General features: G+C 31.0%; 1 protein-coding gene across 5 annotated transcripts in view; it reads right to left on the bottom strand.

Annotated features, from left to right (window-relative positions):
* The window catches only part of LOC139481397 (liprin-alpha-1-like), a 55,449-nt gene extending 29,292 nt beyond the window's left edge, over positions 1-26,157 (bottom strand). For 4 of the 5 annotated variants that reach the window (XM_071264715.1, XM_071264718.1, XM_071264716.1 and 1 more), the window contains exons 1-10: positions 25,579-26,154; positions 20,003-20,107; positions 16,870-17,034; positions 7,700-7,774; positions 6,153-6,275; positions 5,155-5,376; positions 3,344-3,490; positions 2,247-2,465; positions 1,093-1,287; positions 300-376 (exon numbers count right to left, since the gene is read on the bottom strand). In XM_071264715.1, the coding sequence (XP_071120816.1) occupies positions 300-376; positions 1,093-1,287; positions 2,247-2,465; positions 3,344-3,490; positions 5,155-5,376; positions 6,153-6,275; positions 7,700-7,774; positions 16,870-17,034; positions 20,003-20,107; positions 25,579-25,818 (1,568 nt within the window). In that variant the 5' untranslated portion in view covers positions 25,819-26,154. Of the gene's footprint in view, positions 1-299; positions 377-1,092; positions 1,288-2,246; positions 2,466-3,343; positions 3,491-5,154; positions 5,377-6,152; positions 6,276-7,699; positions 7,775-16,869; positions 17,035-20,002; positions 20,108-25,578 lie in introns of all 5 variants that reach the window. The other variant, XM_071264717.1, reaches the window with a different exon arrangement.
* Positions 26,158-26,743: the final 586 nt, after the last annotated feature.

The raw sequence follows: 26,743 nt of genomic DNA, 5'->3' as shown, positions 1-26,743 counted from the left end.
TACATTAATTAGGCCTTTAGTTTTCTCGCTTGAATTGTTTTACCTTTGTGATTTTCAGGGCCTTTTACAGCTGATTATGTGGTATGGGCTTTGCTCATTATTGAAGGTCATACTGTGACCTATAGCTGTTAGTTCCTGTGTCATTTGGTCTCTTGTGGAGAGTTGTCTTATTTGCAATCAAACCACATCTCTTTTTTATATGTCAATCAATACTGTCATTTCAAAATTGTTCTTTTTTTCAGTTTTTTTTTATAGTCACTTACTAAACTCACTATATTCTCTGACAATTAAACACTTACCTTGCCAGGTATTCAAGTTGCTGCCTAAGAGTATCAATTTCTTTTTTAGCTCGTGCTAAATCTTCATTCATTCTCTCCTGCAAAGAAAATTTTTAAAATCACATCACAATTATTTCCCCTAGTTCAACTAGTCTTTCAGATTTATAATCATAAATATGTTTTTTTGATTTCTAAATTTCCAGTAGCGTTATATGTAGTAGTTCTTAGTGCAATATCATGTAGACACACTAGTGAAGTAACAGACAGTATCACAAAATTTTTGTGGTTTGAATATATCTCGCATCATAAAATACTAATCAGAATATTTTCATGTATTTTGGGAGGAGGTAATACCATACATGTTATAAAGCTGAAATTAACTGGTCATAAAATCCTTTTTCATTTTGAAATCCTGGTTGTTATTATCCTATAATAATATCTGTATTTGTCAGGGTGCCTTAACAGTTACTCTGTATACAAAATAAAATATAGTGATGTGGGATGAATGCCAATAACTTGAATAAGAAAATATCCATCTGTAATCAAATGACAGAGATGTTAGCAAATGCTCCTTGAGACAGTTCAGAGAAAAACAAACAGAAAATTTACTTCCTCTGTCACACACAAATATCATTAGTTTTTAGGATAAAATAAATATGTTAACAGATTTTCTGTGTATATAAAATCAGATTTACTTTTCAGCAATGTGTGCTAAGTAGTTAAACAGAAAATTCATTTTTTTTTACTTTGGTTGGCCTTGAAGTGAACACCAACAATGTAAGTTGGCTGTAGCTCACAGCAAGAGGATACTCACTTTTTCATTCTGAATTTCTTCCAGTGCCTGATTGACACTTTCTAATTCTTGAGTAAGTTGATTTTTTTCCTCTAATGCCTGCATTCTTTCTTTAAGATGAAGTTGTAACCTCTCGTTAGATTCTGATAATAATTTATCTATAGTTTGTGATAATCTTGTATTATGCTCTTCATTCATCTTCTCTCTTTGTCGACACTGTAAAAGAATAGGAGAATCATCTAATGCAACATTTACAGTAAATTATGGTATCAAATACTATTGCTGGTTGGTGTACATGTATTGTATAATTGTTAGAAAAACAAGAAATTCAATTAAAGAACCTTTAATGAGGAATCTCACATCCCCAATGTCTAAAAAAAAAGCTTATATTATCCTGAGAGCATAGTTTCTTCTGTTAACTTTAAGGAATGATTCTTTTCAGTTATAATTTCCATCTGAAGTTTTGTGCTACACTAATCAACTTTAAGAAACTATGACCTAGAACTTGACCTTGTGTCTTAAAAATAACCAGGGATCTTCCTCCTATTACTCTAAACCAATTTATGTTCGCGGATACTTTATTTTGCGCATAGCCCTTATTAGCTGATTTCACAACAATTTAAATCTATGATTTCCAATTTGTTTGATGTTGTTAAATAGGCATAGATCCAAGTTAAACATATTGGTGACGATTTATGTTCGCTGTATTTTTCAACACGCGAAAGTCATGAAAATTAGTTGGTTTACAGTATAATTGACCACAGTTGGCTCACAATCCCGTTATAATACTTGATTTAGCATCTCAAAATCTTTGTTTTCTGCAGACAGCCTTAGGAACTGACATACGGTCAAAAAGCTATATACCCCTTTCTACTATGCAGCGAAGTATTAACTGGGGTTTACAAAGCTATATACCCCTTTCTACTATGCAGCGAAGTATTAACTGGGGTTTACAAAGCTATATACCCCTTTCTACTATGAAGCGAAGTATTAACTGGGGTTTACAAAACTATATACCCCTTGCTACTATGCAGCGAAGTATTAACTGGGGTTTACAAAACTATATACCCCTTGCTACTATGCAGCAAGGAATTAACTGGGGTTTACAAAGCAATAACCAGTGCATGAACAAATACCGGAATTGAAGCAGATTTAAATTATCAAGTAAAGTATACCCTTTGTATTTCTGTCTCTTTCTCATGTAGTTTGGATTCAGTTAACTGCATTCGTTCCTCAGCTGAACCATGACGCTCCTCTGCCTGAGTTAATGCTTCTAATCTTTGAGCTAGTTCTGCTTCTACTGTGGGCAATGCCTCGGCTTTTTTCAATGATTGTTGTAATTTTTGTTCGGCAAGTTCTAACTTCTCTTGTGTCGCTCGCACCTTTTCTTCCGTCTGCAATGTAAATAACAGTATTTTTTAACCAGGTCAAAATTAAGATCATGATAATAACATATGCTTTTTGAAAATCTTTCATTCATTTTGGCAGAGGAAAAGCCATTGTTTTTTATAAAATGTGAAATTCATTTTTCTTTGCATTACTTTATGACATTTTTTTTGCTTATTTGTTTGATACAAAGAGAAAAACCATAAATTTTCAATAAAAATAAAAATTGTCATTTGTTCAATGAGTGCCTTGGTAAAATCAACCTTTTATCAAATTAAAACTGGGCCCAAACATAATTTACAAATATAGGAAACAGATTTCAGTGTGCACAACATAGGTTCTGTGATTGAGTAGGTATGCTTGAAACTAAAGATTGAAATGCCACATATATATAAATATTCTGAAGTATCAGAACAGAGAACTGTGCGTATGCCTTGAAAAAATATTATGTATTCTAAATATCTGACGTAATACAATGAATGAGATCTACAGGTTTAAACTTTTTATTATATTAAATGAAGATAAAAATTCTGTGTTTTTGTTTGCAGTGATTTTTTCAAGATTAACTTCTCCACATGAATGTTGCATTGAAAGCACAAATAATACTGTAGTCTACTTCCCAAAACAATTCATCCATTGATTACTGTATCTTGAATATAAAGTAATTAAATATTTATAAAATCCAACTTACAAAAGAGAAATGATTATGTAATATTTTTTGTAATATTACCAATTGTAAAATTTGCATTAAATTTTTATACACCTACTTTTCAACTGATTACACCTTCAAATACACATTGATTTGTACTGTTTAAACCTGCCAATGAAAGTTCTATTGCATTGTCTTTTTAACATCGTACATGTCATATTCACCAGTGAAACTTACACTTTTTAACTGGCTCTCTTTTGTAGCTAACTCTGACTCCAGTTTATCATTGAGATCATGAAGAGATGTTGATTCCCGTTGGGCGTTCAGATAACGTTTTTCTAAAGTAGCAATCCTCTCCTCTTGGTCCTCTCGCTGAGCTAATGACTATAAAACATAAACAATCAATAATTAGTAGTTATTTCACTTAAAGAGTTTTCCAGATAACAACTTTACACAAAGCCACTAGAGGCTATATATATTTAAATACAGTGGTGGGAGTAAAATAAACACATTAGGTGATTATAGATTCATTGACTCAATGAATTGTAATTAACACAAAATAATAGATAATGTCTTTATATGGGCGTAAAATAGTAATGATGAAACATTAATTGCCATGCAAATAGTTTTCAAATAAATTAAACAAAAAGAATTTGATGACTTATATATTTTTTCGCAATCAAATCATTTTAAGCAAATTGACATTTAGAAATAAAATTAAAAATATTCTCTTTTAATGTGTATGCCCTTTTTGGAAATTTGGTGTTATTGGCAGAGCTTTGAAAGACTCTATTTTTCAAAACTTTGACTAGACTAGTAGTGTATTGCTAAAAACAATATGTTACCTCTTAAAGTCTTGAATTTGGATTTTTTTTAGAGAAAAAGCATGAGTGTCATTCCTATATGTATATCAACCTAAACAAACTATCTTTGGGGAGTATGAGCAAAATCTTTAGGTTCAGGTTACTCAATATCTTTTGAACATTAAAATGAGTTAAGAGCCCAATCGGTATCTGAAATTTTGTTATCACGGAATAGATAATAAGTATGCTGCTATAATTTAAGGGAAACAGTGCTATTTCAAATTAACCCCAATTTACTATTTGAAAATAATGACTGAGGAGAACATAATGTCATTTGATATGTAAAATAAACTTTATCGTGTTTATATACAGTTGCAATCATTTGAGCCCTAAAATACAAAAAAAAAATATTTTGGAACCCCTTTCAGAAAAAAATTTGACGGTGTTTTCTGTCCTTGTTTTTATTTTAATTTAATATCAAAATCGATTTCCTAAGACAATTACAAGCGAAAAACTACTCAATATCTATTGGGGAAGCTGAAAAAGAAAACAAGAACATTTTTTGTGGTCAATAGATTCTGTTGTCTGTTTCAAAGATTTGTCTATTATCAACATGCAACAGTTTTGGAAACACTTCATAGCATTTGTGGATGTATTTTTGGAGGAAAATAACATAGTAATACACATCTATTTAACATAAATCTTTATCCATAGCATACGATTATATGTATAGTCTTTGGTTTTTTAAATTCGAAGATGCTCCAAATTATTGCTGCTTTTCTCTTTTTACAGTATTACTTCTTGTTTGTCACTTCATATTTTATTTGGCATTTTTTAATTTTTTAGAAATGAGAGTCACTAACATGACTGATGAGCCCAGTCTTCACGCTGAACTGCTAAATCTACAGGCCCGCAGCTCAATTTTTGAAAATTTTTAGTTAGATTGTGTTGGCCTGTAAGTCAGACTTTTACAGGCCCGAGAGCAATTTTACAAGCCTGGGCTGTCTGGGCTGCCACTCGGCGTGAAGACTGTGAGCCTTTCGTAGACTAAATTCATGTCTTGCATATTTGGGCACTATTGTTTGTCTGTTTAATTTTTTTTTCTTTTTTTAGCCAAGGCTTTGTCAGTTATTTTTCGATTTATGAGTTTGAATGTTGCTCTGATATCTTTCGACCCTCTTTTTTAAGCCTGGTATTCTCAATGTGTGGTGTTTTTTTAGGGTTAGTCTTATCTAAGAAACTGACCTCTCTTAAATCTCTCTGTAACTTGACCACTTGTTCCTGTGATTTGATGAGATCTTTAGAAGTTGTAGTTAAGCTTTCCTCTAATTCTGTACACTTATTTGTTAATTCTAACAGTTTAGTCCGTGTAGAAGTTAATTCACTATTCTGTTTTTCTACAGTGTCTTGTAATTCTATAATTCTATTCACTTCAGAATCAGGGTCTATAGATCCATTAGATAATCTCTGAAATAAGCATAAAATATTATAAACAAATTAAGTTCTGTATTTTGGTAAATGAAAGTGAAATTTGACAATTAATAATCAAATGTTTCATGACCCAAAACTTGACATCAAATCACCTCTTTCAACTCCTTTCATACATGTTGAGGAACATTTGGTAAGTAACTACTGTTTACAATAATTTTTAAAAACTTTTTTAATCACTATTTTAATAGCCAATCCTTGTTTATAATATGATGTCTTATGTACTACATCATTCATTTTATAAGATCAGTAGTAAGGCAGCTGGTGCTGACCAAAATGAAATATTTCTTGAAAAAAAAAACTGATGTACTTTCTTATTTCTTTCATTATCATCACGATTATAGATATCTAATACATCTTAGATTGTTTGATTAGTGTTTAGCGTCACTATCATCACTATTATACTTTTATGTGGCGGTCAGTTTTATTGGTGGAGGAAGCCTGAGTGCCCAGAGTGAACCAGCACACAACTTTGAATACATCTGAGAACTCTGTATCTTGTTATATAGAAATAACTTTTAAGTTGCAGTGTTTTATCAAATTTGAAGCTTCACAAATTTTGCTTAGTTATTAACTTCAAGAAAACATAGCAACCATAAGTAAATCTGTCTTATTTGTATTTCATAAATTGTATGATTATAAATTAGTCTACTAGTTTTCTCATCTGAACTGTTTCTCATTTTTCATGTCCATGCCTTGGAGAGTAGCATCATTGGCAATCATACTATATCACCTTATTTATAAATTAACCATACCTTAGGTAGATGTTCAGGTTTGACTTCATCCTTGTGATCATTTTTACTCATCAATTTCATAGTCTCCTCTGTGCTGCCACTAGAATGTCTTGACTTACTCTGCTGTTCTCGTAATGTAAATAACTGTAATGCAAGAAAAGTCTTTTTTAAGCGAAAAAATAATCTTTTTTAGCATGAATTTAATAGAAGAATAAAGATAAAAGATTTATACTTAATGGTAAATGTTCATTTCAGATTAGCTCATGAAGTGAGAGTGTAAATGCAGAATGAATTAAATGGAGAATGAATGTGTCCCCATGGACACAGATGAAGCCCCTGCTTGCATACAACATTATAAAGGGACATAACTCCAAAACAATAAAAGTGATGCTACCTAAATTTGTACTTGATCTGAGTTTTCTGGTAATAAGTAGTGTGTATAGGTTTCATAATGTTTGGTTGGGGAAAACTGAAGTTACAGAACAGAAACTAAAAATTTTGCTTTAGCAATTTTCAATTTATAAAGTGATAAAACTCGATAATGGTTTGAGTAACATCAAAATTCAAACTTGATCTGTATTTTGTGGTAATAAGGATTGTGTATTAATTTCATAACATTTGGTTGACGCAAACTCAAGTTAGAGGACAGAAACCAATTTTGGGACATACAGACGGATAAGGGTAAAACTTAATGCTCCCTCTGCTACGTCTGGGGCACAAAAACAACAAAACAATCACTATTAATTTAAAATTAAGAAAGTGATTTTTAAAGCATGTTTTCCTCACAAGACTCAAATACAGTATTTGAATACATTAACTCAGGAGTTTCAAACCATTACTTTTATCTGGCAATTCTGTTGTTTTTTATTATGTCAGCTGAACTGTGAAATTTGGACAAACATTTCAAAAGATACCAAATCTAAGATTTTGCCACAATTTCAGTCTATTAATTTTTACTGTGTCCTTCACCTTTGACATGGTGACCTCTCAATCATTAGGGTCTTTGTACAATGTAATCTCATGTATCATTAAAATTTTGAAAAATTGAACAACTACAAAAACTTTAAACTTTAAAAAATTATCTGTACTAGCACTTGACTTGACAATGCACAAAAAAATAGGGCACTCTTCAAAAAATTATCTTAAGAAAGGAAAAAGAGTAGAAAAGACAAAAAATAGGGCATTATAAAAAAAATATCTTAAGAAAGAAAAAAGAGCAGAAAAGACAAAAAAAAGGGCATTATTCAAAAAATTATCTTAAGATAGGAAAAAGAGTAGAAAAGTTGATCTAAATGACAGACAGACAATAAACCAATAGAATAACAAGGTTTGAACTTTGAAGATTAGAATAGTAATGACAACCAGTACATGTATAAGATAGCAAAGAAACCACAAGTATCATTCAGTAATTTCAAAATTGATAAAAGACTAATTTCTTTGTAGAAATGTATATTGTATATCAGAAAACAGGTATGTTTAACAGCAAGAGATGTGTATGTTCTGTGTTAACTAATGATCTACGTGATTAGCATTATAAACCTTTGGCAATAGTCAAACAGTATAATTACCTCTTGGTTAGCATTTGTCAGTTCCTCTTCTAAGGAGGCAACTTTTTCCAAGGCTACTCTCAATCTCTCTCTCACCTGAAATTATTGATAAATACTTTTTATTAATTATTATGTAATCTTGATCAATACAATTTACTAACTTGTATGACTCATTTAAATTCTGGTCCAAGTCATTTGATTGTACTGACTGGTAGTTAAATACAATATTTTGTCATGTTCATTCAAAATTAAACATTTCACACACAAAAATTCTAAGTGAGCATGATCTGAAATTTAAGACAGAAGGGTTTGACAATAAGGCAGTTTCTTTGATGCATCTAGTATTTGTACCCTAGACACAATATGAAGAGCACATTCTAATTTTCTGTATATTGTGATGACGATTCAAGCAAACAAACAAAAATGACTTAAAAAGTCATTTGCCTATATAGCTAATGATTATGACTTTTATTCTTTTGTTTTACCAGACAGAAATGGATAATTTCCTTTAAATATCCACTTTGTTTTCAACCTTGTCTCAAACTTAATCTTCTGTAACCACTGCACTTTAGTTTAAACATGAATTGCAGAATTGACCTAATTTTGACCTCTAGTACTTTAAGAATTGCAGCTTTCTTAAATTCACATTCTTTACTTATCTCAGAAGTAACTGGCAAATGAATCAGGTAATTTACAAAAATTCAGATATCAGAACAGGATAAGAAGACAAACAATATAAAATATCAATTCTTCTTATCTGAAGATCACATTTCTGGATAATGTCATCTAACACATAAACCCTCAAGTTCAGCAGACTTTTTGCACTAATCTATTTGATTCTGGATTTTTTTCTTTAAGTAATGTCAACAGTCGAACAGGTTTCAACTCTTAAAACACGAAAAGTGCATAATAAGCTTATTTTAACGTTTTTCCATGAGATTTGACTTTTTTGTACCAAAAGATGTTGGCTGTAAATAATCTTGGAGCGAAATCTTAGTGTGATACAAAGCATTTCACTTATTTCTTTAAAACATCATTTCATCACATGACTAAAAATTTTCTGCAATCTCAAATTTTAAAAGACGTCACTAAATACAGTCTATGTTTTTCTTCAATAACATTGATTTGTACAAGTCATCAATTAACCTACAAATATCACAAAGTACCTAGCAACTAAGGGAATTTCCTGACCAATGAAACTAATTAACCTCTTTTCAACCATGTTTTAACCCACATCTGATCATTTCCCATTAAGGAATGCACTTTTTTACAGACCCAACCCCCTTGCATTGGCTGCAACCTAAGCAATAAATGCACTACATAGAGCATGCCTACATAAGCAGGACCCTGATTAGGTACAAGTACGTACATTTAAACCTACCACAGATAACACGCCATCTCGACAACACATGTTATCATATTCCTCTTCTGTATCAAAGATTTGCATGGATTGGGTAATATTGTGCATATTATTGTACACATCTCGTATGACTATTGACTTTCTTTTGCTTGTCGTAAATCATTTTATTTGGATTCTTACTACATGTCTAATTTGGTATTTCAAATAATCAGTAGAAGCCATGGTGCAATATCCCGCCAAAAATCAATAAGTTGAATTGAGTTTTATCCAAGACAGGGGGATGACTCATACAGTAAGTCTGAGTGTCTATACATTTCCATTAACACCGGCCAAAAGTTCGCTTAAATCGTTAAAACTGCTTTTTCCCTTAGATGGCATTGATCTTGAGAAACTATTATGGAATTAAAACTTATTATCCTACAATTTACTGTCAATTCGGCAACTTTATACAATAACTTTAAGATACAGAGGGTTCGAATTCCCAAATTCAACTAAAATAAAAAATTTAACATTATCCAAATCACTGGAATATAAGAGATACAGTAATAATTATGTATCAAATTAATTAGTCAAAAACTTATTATATACATGTATATATCCTTTTTCAGGTCTGACCTAGTTCTTTATCATGTTTATGTGTAGCCTCAACTATTGAGGTGCTTAACTTAAAATTTCAAGTCTAAACTGTGGAGTCACTGTTATATATACCAGAAATAAACTCATTATAGAACATATCATTAGTCTAGAGGTTCTTCCTGTGAGGCTCATCTGCCTTTAACAATGGCCACTTTCCTACAAAATAGCTTTAAAGATTAGATTAAAATTCATGACTACAAAATCTCTTAATAATGTCTCATGTGTCTTGCTGATCAAGTTTCTCTCTGCTTCTTCTTAAATTTTTTTGCCCAGAAACAAGTGATTGATTGAAGTATTGGTGTTTATCACCACTTCATCACTATTGTGCTATTTCTTGGTGAAGTTTTTATTGGTGGGGGAAGCCTGAGTGCCTGATGAGAATCACTGACCTTCAATAGGAAAAATTTGTAAGGGTTCCGCAGAACCCAGTGTCTCGCCTACTCTTTCTGTTAAGCAGGCTCAACAAAAATGAGGAAATAAATCAATGAAATTTTCCTGTTGATACTATCTTTTGATTGCAAGAAGCTTCTGTCCAAGTTTTGTAAAAATCCAGGATAGTTTATGAATCTAATAAATGTTTAAAAACTTTAACTGCAGACTGAATGTAATGTTAACTGGAAGAAAACAAAATTTCCTTCTAGATACTAGCTTTTGATCATAAACAAGCTTCTGTCTGTCCAAGTTAAGAACAAATCCAAAATAGTATAAGAAAGTTATTAAAAAAGTTTAACCACAGAGTGAATGTGTTGTTTCCTGGCAGCAAACCTAAGTCCATTTAAAAGTAAAATATGAAAATATAGATTTAGTCATTTACAAAATTTCCTTCTAGATACTAGCTTTTGATCATAAACAAGCTTCTGTCCAAGTTTGGTACAAATCCAAAATAGTAAGTTATTAAAATTTTAAAAAGTTAAACCACAGAGTGAATGTGTTGTTTCCTGGCAGAAAATCTAAGTCCATTTAAAAGTAAAATATGAAAGTATAGATTTAGTCATTTACAAAATTTCCTTCTTGATACTAGCTTTTGATCATAAACAAGCTTCTGTCCAAGTTTGGTACAAATCCAAAATAGTATAAGAAAGTTATTAAAATTTTAAAAAGTTAAACCACAGAGTGAATGTGTTGTTTCCTGGCAGAAAATCTAAGTCCATTTAAAAGATTCGAAAAATGGATTTATTTTTTTTACAAAATTTACTTCTGGGTACTACATTTGTATCTTATGATCATAAACAAGCTTCTGTCCAAATTTGGTACCAACCGAGGATAGTTTAAGAAAGTTATTAAAATTTTAAAAACCTTAACCACAGAGTGAATGTAATATTTTCTGGTAGAAAAACTAAGTCCATTTATAAGTAAAATGCGAAAAAAAATGGAATTTTATTTTTACAAAATTTACTTCTGGATACTATCTTATGATCATAAACAAGCTTCTGTCCAAGTTGGTACAAACCGAGGATATTTTAAGAAAGTTATTAAAATTTTAAAAACCTTAACCACAGAGTGAATGTAATATTTTCCGGTAGAAAAACTAAGTCCATTTATAAGTAAAATGCAAAAAAAAATGGAATTTTATTTTTACAAAATTTACTTCTGGATACTATCTTATGATCATAAACAAGCTTCTGTCCAAGTTTGGTACCAACCGAGGATATTTTAAGAAAGTAATTAAAATTTCAAAAACTTTAACCACAGAGTGAATATTTGTGGACGCTGCTGACGACGCCGGAATGTAGGATCGCTTAATCTCGCTTTTTTGACTAAAGTCGAAGGCTCGACAAAAAATGACAATTCTAGTCTATTTAGATTAAAGTCGAGTGCACCTGTACAGTGCAGGATTTTTACTATTTTGTGGCAGTTAATTTTTTATAGTTGGAGGAAACCTAGAGAGTCCAAGAAAATCAAGATTAGATATTTGATCTTTTTTCGCCTGTAATGGAGGCTTCAACTAGGCAGTAAATGTTTACTCTTTCAAAAGACAATTGAATATTTCCAAACATTCATTTTGTGGCCAAAAAAGGGTGGCACAAAATCACAAAAGCAGATATGTTCCCCTAATCTTGATACACTGACTAGAAAACCTATTTTATAAAGAAGACAAACTACTTATTTGACAGAATTTTCCTGACTATCATATGTCTAATAAAATAGGACCAGAACTAGATTCTCCTATCACAATACACTTTGGAATAACAACAATGGCCTATAACTAAGTTTACTAATCAAACAGCCAACCAGAATCAATAAATCAATTTCCCTGAAGTAAATATATGGATCAAATCATTAAACACCTGGCATTCTATAGTAAACAATAGTGGGAATAGTAAGAAACAATTGTTGTGTATTTGTTTACTAAGAAAAGCTTCTGTAAAGTCCAGTAAGAAACAATTGTTGTGTATTTGTTTACTGAGAAAAGCTTCTGTAAAGTCCAGTAAGACACAATTGTTGTGTATTTGTTTACTGAGAAAAGCTTCTGTTAAGTCCAGTAAGAAACAATTGTTGTGTATTTGTTTACTGAGAAAAGCTTCTGTTAAGTCCAGTAAGAAACAATTGTTGTGTATTTGTTTACTGAGAAAAGCTTCTGTAAAGTCCAGTAAGAAACAATTGTTGTGTATTTGTTTACTGAGAAAAGCTTCTGTAAAGTCCAGTAAGAAACAATTGCTGTGTATCTGTTTACTGAGAAAACCTTCTGTTAAGTCCAGTAAGAAACAATTGCTGTGTATTTGTTTACTGAGAAAAGCTTCTGTTAAGTCCAGTAAGAAACAATTGTTGTGTATTTGTTTACTGAGAAAAGCTTCTTTAAAGTCCAGTAAGAAACAATTGTTGTGTATTTGTTTACTGAGAAAAGCTTCTTTAAAGTCCAGTAAGAAACAATTGTTGTGTATTTGTTTACTGAGAAAAGCTTCTGTTAAGTCCAGTAAGAAACAATTGTTGTGTATTTGTTTACTGAGAAAACCTTCTGTTAAGTCCAGTAAGAAACAATTGTTGTGTATTTGTTTACTGAGAAAAGCTTCTGTAAAGTCCAGTAAGAAACAATTGTTGTGTATTTGTTTACTGAGAAAAGCTTCTGTAAAGTCCAGTAAGAAACAATTGTTGTGTATTTGTTTACTGAGAAAAGCTTCTGTAAAGTCCAGTAAGAAACAATTGTTGTGTATTTGTTTACTGAGAAAAGCTTCTGTTAAGTCCAGTAAGAAACAATTGCTGTGTATTTGTTTACTGAGAAAAGCTTCTGTAAAGTCCAGTAAGAAACAATTGTTGTGTATTTGTTAACTGAGAAAAGCTTCTGTTAAGTCCAGTAAGAAACAATTGTTGTGTATTTGTTTACTAAGAAAAGCTTCTGTAAAGTCCAGTAAGAAACAATTGTTGTGTATTTGTTTACTGAGAAAAGCTTCTGTTAAGTCCAGTAAGAAACAATTGCTGTGTATTTGTTTACTGAGAAAAGCTTCTGTTAAGTCCAGTAAGAAACAATTGCTGTGTATTTGTTTACTGAGAAAAGCTTCTGTTAAGTCCAGTAAGAAACAATTGCTGTGTTTTTGTTTACTGAGAAAAGCTTCTGTTAAGTCCAGTAAGAAACAATTGTTGTGTATTTGTTAACTGAGAAAACCTTCTGTTAAGTCCAGTAAGAAACAATTGCTGTGTATTTGTTTACTGAGAAAAGCTTCTGTTAAGTCCAGTAAGAAACAATTGCTGTGTATTTGTTTACTGAGAAAAGCTTCTGTAAAGTCCTGTAAGAAACAATTGCTGTGTATTTGTTTACTGAGAAAAGCTCCTGTTAAGTCCAGTAAGAAACAATTGTTGTGTATTTGTTTACTGAGAAAACCTTCTGTTAAGTCCAGTAAGAAACAATTGTTGTGTATTTGTTTACTGAGAAAAGCTTCTGTAAAGTCCAGTAAGAAACAATTGCTGTGTATTTGTTTACTGAGAAAACCTTCTGTTAAGTCCAGTAAGAAACAATTGTTGTGTATTTGTTTACTAAGAAAAGCTTCTGTTAAGTCCAGTAAGAAACAATTGTTGTGTATTTGTTTACTGAGAAAACCTTATGTTAAGTCCAGTAAGAAACAATTGTTGTGTATTTGTTTACTGAGAAAACCTTCTGTTAAGTCCAGTAAGAAACAATTGCTGTGTATTTGTTTACTGAGAAAACCTTCTGTTAAGTCCAGTAAGAAACAATTGCTGTGTATTTGTTTACTGAGAAAAGCTTCTGTTAAGTCCAGTAAGAAACAATTGTTGTGTATTTGTTTACTGAGAAAAGCTTCTGTTAAGTCCAGTAAGAAACAATTGCTGTGTATTTGTTTACTGAGAAAACCTTCTGTTAAGTCCAGTAAGAAACAATTGTTGTGTATTTGTTTACTGAGAAAAGCTTCTGTTAAGTCAAGTAAGAAACAATTGTTGTGTATTTGTTTACTGAGAAAAGCTTCTGTTAAGTCCAGTAAGAAACAATTGTTGTGTATTTGTTTACTGAGAAAAGCTTCTGTAAAGTCCAGTAAGAAACAATTGCTGTGTATTTGTTTACTGAGAAAAGCTTCTGTAAAGTCCAGTAAGAAACAATTGTTGTGTATTTGTTTACTGAGAAGCTTCTGTTAAGTCCAGTAAGAAACAATTGTTGTGTATTTGTTTACTGAGAAAAGCTTCTGTAAAGTCCAGTAAGAAACAATTGTTGTGTATCTGTTTACTGAGAAAAGCTTCTGTTAAGTCCAGTAAGAAACAATTGTTGTGTATTTGTTTACTGAGAAAAGCTTCTGTAAAGTCCAGTAAGAAACAATTGTTGTGTATTTGTTTACTGAGAAAAGCTTCTGTAAAGTCCAGTAAGAAACAATTGTTGTGTATTTGTTTACTGAGAAAAGCTTCTGTTAAGTCCAGTAAGACACAAGAGCAGGCAACTGTCACCACGATCTCTTAATTCAATTTAAATGTATCAAAATTTTAAAACTATGTCAAATTACCAATATACTGTATGTACAAGTGTACAGGGGACTTGTTTCATACTTTTTTTAACAGAACAAAGGTTGGACTATATTTTGTAAAAGGAACATTTTGTTCTTCATTTGCATGTAGTGATCTCATAAATAGATATAGCTATATTTGTTGGGATAAGGCGTCTACATAATGCTAAGAGGTGTTGTCGTAGAAGTTAGAAATAACAAATATGAGTTCCACTTCTGCTCAGGAAGGGAGTAAAGAATGATATCTACTTTAACATTATTAGGTTGGTTTTTTACGCTATTTTTATAAGAAAATGTTTGTGTGGTATTATCAGATCAGCATTTTAAAAGTTTTAAGGTATTCACCAGTGTTTACACATGCTGCAAAATCTTGAAAACTTTGATAGAAATCACGACAAATTCTCTCTTCTAAGCTCATTGGCATTGTCAACTGCTGTTGTTCATCTGAATGATAGGTTTTCTTATAAGTACTAAAGCAATCAATGGATATCATATATTTTATGGTAAATCTAATGGATTACTCGTTGGAACTGTTGTTACAGTATTGGTATAGATATAAAACCAGACCACTAGGTCACCTCATATCAATCAATACAAACTAAATAATAAGGTCATCATCAAATAATTACCAATCATATTAACTTTCTTCTTGTTAATGTATTTGCTCAAAGATGATGATTGATTGGAGTGAATAAACCAATATTTAACGATTTACTTTTTTCCATTCTTTCTATTAACAAATTTCATCTGGGTGTATCAATGTATCATATTTATTTTTTTTTTTATCATTTTTTTTTAATTCTTGATGTAGCATGGAATCCTTCCTTTTCAAATCTGTTTTCCATTTTATTGACTATCAAACTAAACATTGATAAAAACTGGCTTCAATTTTTAAATACATTGTTGTAGTAGAAGGCAGGATTTTGCCAGTTTTCATTGATAACTATTTAAATTGACCGAATAGAAGATGACCAAAATTAAAACTTCTGAAAAAGGCGGCTATTTATCTGGTCAACTTCTGTATGTGTAATCAAAATTTACTTAGTTATGTGAGCCATTTACAAGTTTTGTCATATATTTTCCTCTAACCTTCAAACATCTTGTCAAATGTTCATAAGACATTGTAACTTGATTGTAAAACTTAACTTTACAGCTAGCCTAAAGCTTCTACTTAGAATGCTTTGAAGGAGAGCAAGGTTGACTTTCACACCTTAAAACATATTTATTTATAATAATACAAATGTAGTTAATAATCCCCGACTTAAATTCTTGATTTCAGTTGAGAATGTATTTATATGTACATGCTATGCTATATGCATGTGTGAAGCAATACCCTGGACTTAAATTCTCGATTGCAGTTTGAGAATGTATTATACACGTACATGCTTATATGCATGTGAGAAACAATACGCTGGATAAAAATACATGAAATTACCATCAAACATGCAAAGAAGATTCCACCACCATTTTAAAATCCATGCTTCATTTTCCCAGCCAAATAAAATTCATTTTTAAACAAAGCAAATATAGAGCACTTAGAGTACTATTTATATGATATGAATATCCAGAAATAATTTCTGTGGCCACACAGTTTAGAAGGTACAGAATGTATTATGAGAACCAAGCTCATGTTCATGCACCGATTAAACGGTGGATAATGGTCAATTTCTTGCATTATTCAGAAAGGTTGAGTAATTTATTATGTAAGGATATTCACAATGCACAAGGATAAAACTGATAGAAAAAGAAAACCATTGGTGTAGAAATTCAACCAAACTCCAAAATATGAGAGGCTTGGTATACAAACTATATATTTACTTATCATTACCCCTTTTGACTGAAATAATAAATGAGAGTTTAGTTAAATAAACCTTTCAAATCTCTTGCTAACGGTCTGTTCAACTTGTCTTCTCCTGACACTATGTCTTCTGATAACCCTATAAATCTACATATTTCATAGGGAAAATGTTCAATGCCCAAGGAAGCAAACTTTACACTTATTACTTTACTGCTTATCAAACAAAAAACTTTCACCTACCGGTACATTATATTTCTGTACATGAAAGGATTGATTCATCAATGGCCTTATAAATTCCTAAAATCAGACTCTGAAAATTTACAACATACATGTACATGACATAAACACATATAACAACAAAATTGCAAGGTGACATGGAATTGCTATTTAATCTTTTTTTAATATATATGTATTTCAAATTTGCTTCTTATGTTTTATTTTTTCACTTAAAATTTACCTTTTCATCCAAAGCCTTGTGATGTTCAAACAATGATTTTAAAGCTTTGAGAACCTCAACTTCACTGGACACACCTGCTGGAGAGGAGGCTTGTCGCTTGACCACTGTCATCCTCAGTGAACGTTCATGTCGTGATACTAAACATTCTAAATGTTCAAGTAACAACTGAAATTAAACAAAATCATTTCATAAACATAATTGCATAATTTAGAGGTAAGTATTTTTAGACCTTATTACATTTCTTGCATTTATGGACATATATCTGGAAAACTATAAAATCATCTTGGGAGGGGACACTAAACTATTTCATCCCTTGTGCTGGGTCTGGCAGTTATACTTATTTTTTCAATATTAACACATTTATCTATTCATGCAGATTAGGACATTTCTGAAAAATACGGTGTATGAAAAGAAAAATTGATCCGTTAAGGAAAAACTACCTATATATACATGTACCTATGCATTAATTCATCTCTTTTATAATGCATAAGATATACCTATTTTTGTAAAAAGAATAAATTATCTTTACTCTAACCTTGTATTACATAAATTACAATGAATTATCTTACTTAAAATAAAATCCCAGTTCCTCCTCTCAACTTGAAATTAGTTGGTGTGTAATAGTGAACCATAGTTGCAAGAATAGTTGGAAAAATAAAAGTTCTACAACATGGTTTGAAATGTGAAGAGCCTGCATCCTCTATGGTAACTAAAAGAAATTTGCTTTTCCCATAAGTCTATTTTGGGATTGGAGACAGGGTTTATTGCCTTGCCCATTCTTAAGACTGGACATGACTTTTCTCTCACAATACATTTTTTAAATTTTTACTTAAAGGACATATAACAGTCTATTATTTGAACTTGGAATTATTTTTAACTATGGAATTTTCTTGATTTCTTGTTATTGAAATTTGTAATAAATTCCATGATTATTCTACCTGAAATGTTCTGTGCTGCGCACAACACTTTCTATTACAAAGAAAATAGTATATTTTCAATAGAATGTACTGTGCCGCGCACAACACTATCTAACCAAAATACATTGTATGGAAAGTGTTATTAACCGCTCAAAAGATCATAATACAAAATAAACATGGAATTTAAACAAAAAATTTAAACACAAGAAATTATGCGAATTCCATAATTAAAAATAATTCCAAGTTCAAATAATAGCCTGTTATATATGGGTATGTACCACATTTACATTTAAAACTCAATTTAAAAAATTTAGTTGCAATTCTTATTTAGTTTTTTCATTGTTACTAAATCTTAGTTTTTATCTAATCAGATAATAATAATTATTCATTATTTCAAGATGTCATCAATTGTGATGTACATTGTAATTTCAGGCATGTCAGGGTAAATCATGATCATGCTTTTTTTCAATTATAGACATTTTTCTGTTAAGTTTAACTACTATATTGTTCAAATTATGGGTCAAATTTTGGGACCAAAACAATATATTCTGCCCTTCTCTTTTTGTGATGAGCTTTAAAAGTTAAATGAAAACAGAGCCCATTTAACACTAACCCTAGCTAAATATAAGGCATCTTTGAGGTTTTATTAGAAATGACATTACCATTGCTATTAATTGCAATAAAACATAATAATTCCACCTACCATCTCTGACGCTGCTAAGAGATCAAGATTGTCTTTCAAATACCAAAACCTTGGAACCAAACCAAGTGCCTTATCAATTAGATTTAAAAATCTCTTAGATCTTTTCAGAGGGTTCAAAAGACTATGAGAGTTCCGTAGATAACTTAAAGTCCAGTATATGTTTTAAAATCCTACCTTACATTGTACATACAAGTGTAGTGTATCCCAATACAGAACCAATAGATTCACCATAATTTTTTAACTTTAAGCCAATTTTAAAATTTGATAAAAGTTAACAAACATTCTGAAGGCACCTGCATATCATAAGAGATAAGTACAAAATATACATAATTATCAATTTATTTTCTAAAATCAAATTGCTTTCATCTCCTGCAACTATTTATTCACAGGAAACAAGACATTTTTATCATGTTTTTAGTGCAATCTTCCTATGCAATCTGACGTTCTTCTCTTGTCTATATCTGTGAATACGTTTCTTGGGCAACTATACATGTTTCGTAACTTTTTCCCTCAGACTTTTTTCTTTCTTCTATCCATGATACATTTTGAAATCCATAATATTTTTCAGGTTATGAATTTAGTTCATCAAAACATACCAAAAAAGAAGACCAATCAAATAAATATCATGAGTGGTCAGATTTGACAAAAAATTAGTAATATGTATGAGTGTGGACAAAATATATGCTTGCTGTTTGGTGACGGTGTGAGCCAAGGCTTCGTCTTACAAATTATGACTTGGATGGAGTTGTCTCATTGGCACTCATAGCACATCGTCTTATATCTATCAGATAGTTTATTCAAGTTGTAATTTACAGAACAAACTTTTCGATAACAAGACTGACACAAGCCACAGTACTTTAAACTCCACACAAATAAGAACAATGAGTTATATATAGTAGGTATATATCTTGCTATCATATTTTATAACAGTTTCCTAATTTCAGTTAATACATTACCACCACAGTGGTAATTGTGTTATTACTCAACCCTAGAGATAGTTAGTGAACGGCCCACCTTCAAAATATTTCTATTATAATACTGTCTTCCTACATGTAGGATTTAAATATCACATATGCTTGTAATCAAATCTACCAAAGCATTTTTCTTAGTTTAAAATAGGAAGTACACAATTACATTTTATGTACTGAGTACTCTCTTTAATGTCGTACTATTGTCAGTTTACTGTGTTCTCTGATGATCAACCATTATAAAATGTTTAAGTTTACTGTTTAAATGTATAAAATTATTAAATTACTCTATAGTAAGCTTAACCAACAATTTTCTTGAAAAGTTGTGTAGATATCAGTGTTATTGAAGGCTACGGTCCTTTTGGTTTTTCTATGTTGTTTGGTTCCTATAGTTAGCTACCTTATCTTTACAACACATCTTTTCTTCATACTTTTGTATTCATTATTCATCTTACTCATGATCAGGTTTACCTTAACTTGTTTACAACATACATGTGCTTGTAACGTAAAGTTTCCTGTGTATTTACTCTTACATGATAACGTACCCTGGTATTGTTTCTTTCAGCCTTGAGCTCTGCTACTTCTTCCTCTCTTTCCAGTAACTGGTCCCGTAAAATATTAACTTCTTTCGATAAGGAAACAAACTCTTGCTGTAATAGAAACATAATATTGTAAAAATGTTCTAGTTTTGGTGGGTTTTTTTCAAAATTGAATGTGTACTGGTAATAACATTTAACTATTGCTGATTATAATGAGCAAATGAAAATCAGACAAGGTTCTATCATGTCTCTTTCATATACATGTTATTTGACAAGAAATACAGACAGCTACAAATGTACATGTATATGAAATCTACTCTACCAAAGTTTTTGAAAAGCGATTTCTGAAGGTTTTGACCACACAATTTTTTGTTTTGCAATAGAAATACATGTACATTTAATAGTGACAAACATCAAACATTTTCTTCAAGGATCACCACTTTGGACTATTTGTAACTACAAGCAGTTACATATAATAAACATCTAACTGTTTGCAGTAAGCCTACATGTACTTGTTTTTTTACAGAACAAACAGACCATTCAGAGCTATCTGTAAGACCTAGTTAACAAATAGTTAGCCTTGACTTGAAGTAAAATCTTGATAAAACCTTGTTAAAGACCCCAACTACTTAATAATTTTGGAGCACATAATATTTTTCTGGCATTCAAGCCTGTTCACTCTGAAGGTTCAGGACGCATTACTGCGCATGCAGTCATCTTGTTATTCATGTTATAACATTTATCTGAAATAACTTGAGACAGATATTATTAACAAAACAAATGCAATGAAATTAGGTTTTTTTCATGGTTTCTACAATCACAGAAGAACTTCAATGCAGCATAGAGGAACTTATTACTATCAGATTAGCCATAAAATCCTACTTAAATCAGCATGATAATTAATATGATAGGATTTGTTATCACCATCAGATCAACATAATATGCTTTAAGCATTATTAACAAAACATCTGGTCAAAACTTAATCACCTAGAAATTCTCTAGTATCTAGTATCACTTCATATGATAATAAATGAAATCATTTGCGGTTCTATGTTTTCATCAAAGCTAAAGGAAGTGAAAAGGGCTTCCCCCTCTTGTTTTTTCATTACTACCACTTGGCTGATAATTCTGTCAACAGTTTTCTATACCTTAAAGTGTGTTCCTGCTAACAGTCAATATATTAACTTCAGGTTGTTCCTTCTTTTATTGTGTGGTTTGCTTTTAATTCTTATATTCTAAGATGAACCTTTTGAGGATTTAGTTTGTACTTGTTTTATAATAATAATGTGTATTTACACATTTCAATTCAATCATTTTGCATTGATGGATTGGACCACTAGCTAAAATGTACCAGCTTCAAATTTCTCAATCTCTATGTCTGAAACAAGGGAAGTCACTACACTGAATTTGAAAATGTATCAAAATGTGATTTCTTTATCAATAAACATATATGAAAGACACATTTTCACTTACAAATGTTCTTTCATTCTAAAGTAACACAAGCTGATGTTAAAATGTCTAGTGATTATATGCATGCACCAGAAGCAAACCTACATGTATGTACTATGATGCCAAATTGATAAAACAATATTGCACAGTGACAGAATTTGGCACTTACATTTTGTACATGTACACTTAGTTTAACTGTAGCAAATATGCATTGACATTACTCCATTTGGAGTTGTTAGAAAACTCAATTCAAGAAAGTAAAACTTACGTATTTAAGTTTTATGGGCGACATGTAGCTTTTATTGAAGTCTGGAGCTGGCATGTCAGTTAACTGCTAGTAGTCTGTTGTTATTTATGTATTATTGTCATTTTGTTTATTTTCTTTGGTTACATCTTCTGACATCAGACTCGGACTTCTCTTGAACTGAATTTTAATGTGCGTATTGTTATGCGTTTACTTTTCTACATTGGCTAGAGTTATAGGGGGAGGGTTGAGATCTCACAAACATGTTTAACCCCGCCGCATTTTTGCGCCTGTCCCAAGTCAGGAGCCTCTGGCCTTTGTTAGTCTTGTATTATTTTAATTTTAGTTTCTTGTGTACAATTTGGAAATTAGTATGGCGTTCATTATCACTGAACTAGTATATATTTGTTTAGGGGCCAGCTGAAGGACTCCTCCTGGTGCGGGAATTTCTCGCTACATTGAAGACCTGTTGGTGACCTTCTGCTGTTGTTTTTTTTCTATGGTCGGGTTGTTGTCTCTTTGGCACATTCCCCATTTCCATTCTCAATTTTATTTAGATTGGAAATTTTTTAGCTGTTGGTGTACTGTACTATCAAAAACTAAAGATATTGAAGGTCAAATTAAAAAAATTAAAACATGCATTCACAATTTAATTCAGTTGGACTAAATGCTCTATATAGAAGGCAGTGTGTATCTGTCTGCAATCTGTTTTATCTATCTGAATAAAACAGCTGTGATGATATAGACAGCTTCCTTACAAAAACATGATTTTTTTCTCTGTCATTTCACAATAAAACGTAGAATCAGATCTTTTAGCTTGATATCAATCTAGAGTGGTAAAGTTTTGTGATGTTGTCGATCCATGTTTAAATCTGATCTGTTATCTCAAGTTTCAAAGTAAGGATGATGTTGGTCTAGATCATTATGGAGTTTCATTATACTCATTGTGTATTATCACATTTAATATGTTTAAACAGGTAAACATTATGTGTTCACTTAAACGTTTTTTGCATTTTACATTTGCATGGCTGCAAGAAATGGTTTGTCCTATTCGGTCTACCTTATATTTTATATACACAGCTACAGCTCAGGTGGATTTTGCTTTGTCCACCCGCCCAGTGAGAGTGGGCGCAGAGTGGGCAAAATTTCTAGCTTGTCCACTCTGCCCACCCATAGGAATTAATGGTCATTGAATTTCTTTTGTTGAATCAAGACTTGCATGTACAAATGTACATGTACAATCAATTGAAAAAAAGAAGATAAGCATTTGTAATATTTTACAAGAAAAGAGATTATACATGTAGCTACTAAGAGTGTGTACAGGTGATCAGCTGACCACTGTGGGCAGGTGGAAAAAGCAAAATCTAAATGGGCTGTTGTACATGTATAATCAAAATGCAGCTTCCATAAACATATTTAACCATCAAAATGGCTTAAACTATTATTGGGGTTTTCAAATAATGTTCCAGAGCCTGAGATTTTACAAATTGTGTTAAACATTGATTTCTGATTTGTTACAGTGTAGGAATCTATATTTCTGGCAGATGGGATAAACAACCAAACCTTCCTCCCATTTTTTAAATAACCAAATACTGTATATACATACGCATTGTCTTTTTGTACCCATATAAACTAGTGATGGAATTATGACTATCATCAATCTTTAATACAACAATCAGAATTTTACTATAATTTCTGATTTGTTACATTGTACATTCATTATGTACTTAAAAATCCAGTACTTGTCTTGAGACTTATAATTATTTATAATTAATAACACAGAGTACTAAATCTGACAAATTTGTACATTGTATGTAGTCATGATAAAGGTCTGTGAGCAATTCCTTGTATTCCTCAAGATGGAGTTGAATGGATGTTGCTATTTCAACTCAAAGACCTCTGACAATTGGTTTAGATTTTTCAAAATTTGAATACTATGAGACTATCACATGACTATGAGGAGACTAAGTGAAAAAGGTCTATGTGGAATTCCAGAATTTATGTTTTTTACCAAAAGAGGGTTTGAACATAAATTGACCATTGATGAAACACAGTTCATGAAGTTTATTTTCCCTGTTACATGTAAATACCTGAAGATTCAAATTTTGTTATCCATAATTACAATATACATTTATAGCTTACTATAAAGTATGGGTTTTGTTTGTTGAAGGTAGTAAGATGGTCTGTTGTTACAAAATGTACATGTATTTAAATGTACTTGATATTTCATTTCCTTTGGTCTGTTATTGGAAATTTGTCTCATTGGCAATACTGTACGTAGATCTCCTTATTAATACACACTCCAATCAATCTTCAATTTATCTTTCAAATCTGTTGCTGATGGACTTATTATGCATGGAAGGCAGCGATATAAAATCCAGTGTAACACACATGCAATTAATTAAAAGTTAAGAGTTTTCAAGTAAAAATTACTTTTTTAAGCTTAATGGTGTGACTTTACATTTAGTACTTAATTATAATTAGCCGCTCAAGATAACAATGCTGAATACAGTCTGTCGTTATCTATCATTCTGCATAAATATGATGTAGAAAATGTATAATTCTAATAATATGACTGCACCAGTCAGATTTAATCATTTTGGCAAAAGTAACCCCAAAAATCTCTGGAACATATTAAAGTGTTTCCCCATAGACTTTTTTGATGGCATGGGGAAGGGGTGGCGGTGTCTGAAAGGATGGTGGTCATGAATTTTTAAAAATAGGTTGAAGACTGCCTCCTTTATCATGTTTATGATACCCCCTTGAAATTCATTGTAAATTGTACATGTACATGTATATGTGAATCTGGAAGCTCTTTTCCTTCAACAGAAAGTGATTTGGGAATTCTCATTGAGGATTGAAAATTTCTTATACATGTACATGTAATGAAATTGAGAAAGGAAATGGGCAATGTAACATCAGTTGAAATGATGCAGTAAGATATCGATTTTGTTTAAGCATTATATGACTTTTGTTACTTTCATTTTACAAAATCAATGCATGATCAATTTCTTTTCTAATATGTTTTGTTAATGCATTTAATATATGTACAATGTATGTAAACTTCATTTTACAAAATATGTGAATGCACAATATCTTTCTGTTTAGTTAAATACAATATCAGTACTTTTATATATTTATTGTGTATATATTGAATAAATTTAAAAAATGTTTATCAGAGTTTATCAGGCATATGTGACCAATTGTGGATAGACAGTTAATCCTATTATAGAGGATCTAATCAAGTACACCATCAGGTGTATCAACAATTGGATTTAAACCAATTAATGCAGAAATAACAGCAGGTGTTTTAATATACCTATATAATCCAATTAACTATAAATAGTAAGTCAGATGGCTCTTTGATTTCTCAAAAATTTTGGAAGATAGATATTTAATTTATAGTAACAATGTAAAACATCTGTTTCAAATTTTTTACTCAAAAGAGATTAAGATCCCAATTACAGTGCAAAAAATCTGTATTAGAAAGCTCAAAAATTAAAAACAATAAATCCATATTACTTGAAAAATTGTATTAGAAACAATATTTTTTTCATTAACTCCATTATGTTTATTGAAATTTGAATACACAAATTTATTGGTAAATATTGGATTTCATATGTAAAGGAAATAATATTTTATTATCAATTTCTAACTTTAAAGATTATTCGATTTACAACTCTATAAAAAATGTAAAATGTAAGTCTTTAACTTCTGACTACACATTTTCCTTAAAATCTCATAGTAAAAATTTTATGAATGAAATATCCCAAGGCTGGGTTAATGTATACAAAATGGCTGTTTTGAATCTATTCTTGTAAAAGATGATGTCAGTTTTTAATACATAATAATGTATTTAAATGAAATGGGCGTGACTTGAATGTTTTACCTGAGGGGTAGTGGAATTAAGTTGGTTTTGGAGAGCATCTCTCTCCCTTTCAACATCTTGTAGTTTGGCTTGTGTTAATGATAACGTATCTTTAGTTTCTCTCAAATTTTCCATCAACTTATCTCGCTCATCCAGCATGTTTACCATCAAGTGTTCAAAGTTAGCATCATCACCCGAACACTGCGACTCGCCATCGTTCGAACCGTCCTCAGAAATCGTCGGCATAACATCACAACTCATTTTGAAATTTTTCCTGTTATTTAATCCAAATCAAAAGTGACATTCATAAAACAAATATCGGTTTTTCTACCGGTGATGTCAATAGCATCCCGGGTTACTTACGATCCTCGAATTTAGTTAGTGGTTTATAAAATTATCACTACATATTTTCACTATAATTTACGGTCCAAACAACAGAATGGTGTTTTCTTTTCGCCTCGTATGACAAAAATTCCATGCATATTTACTTGTCATGTCTAAATGTTTTGATTTTTAAATGACCCATCACATCTTATTTAGAAGCCATATTTCTTTTTCTAAAAGTGTGTCATTACCCACAATTCATTGGAATAAGTCATCGCAAGGGAAGTAACTCTAACCATTTATTCTTTTAATATTAGGCCAAAGTAAAATATATTTGGTTCATAGATATTGATGCATCTAGACTGTTACGTCAACAATATATAGCTGCGAGTCAGTGAAATAAATTCTTTTCTAATTTGTGTAGTAATTTGTAAACAAAAACAAAAGGTACCATTTGATAGGTCAATATAATAAAAAAAAAATATTAGTCGAAGAAAATTAGACAATGTAACTATTTTTAAAATTCCCGTATAAAGTTATGTTTGCTTGTTTGTTAGACAGTCCTATATAGTTTCTTCTTGTATTTCTTGTCTTGATGGCCATCTCTACTGTTTACAATTTCTAGCTATTTAATAAACTTTCCGGGATGACTGTGAAAATAACAATAGATAGGCCTATAGTAAGAATCTTGCTATACATGCAAATCAGATTCCTTGTATATAGTAAAAAAAAAAATCGTTATTCAAGGCTGTGAATCAGTAGTATATAATTATATTATGTTCCAGTTTATCAGTTTATAAAAAAATACTCCAAAGAATGTAAAAATGTCCTCTGGTGCAGTAACTCCCACAAATACTCATGC

This window comes from Mytilus edulis, chromosome 7, assembly GCF_963676685.1.
Source record: "Mytilus edulis chromosome 7, xbMytEdul2.2, whole genome shotgun sequence".
Lineage (NCBI taxonomy): Eukaryota > Metazoa > Mollusca > Bivalvia > Mytilida > Mytilidae > Mytilus > Mytilus edulis.
The sequence above is the reverse complement of the archived record's forward strand: the minus strand, read 5'-3'. Positions and strand labels throughout refer to the sequence as shown.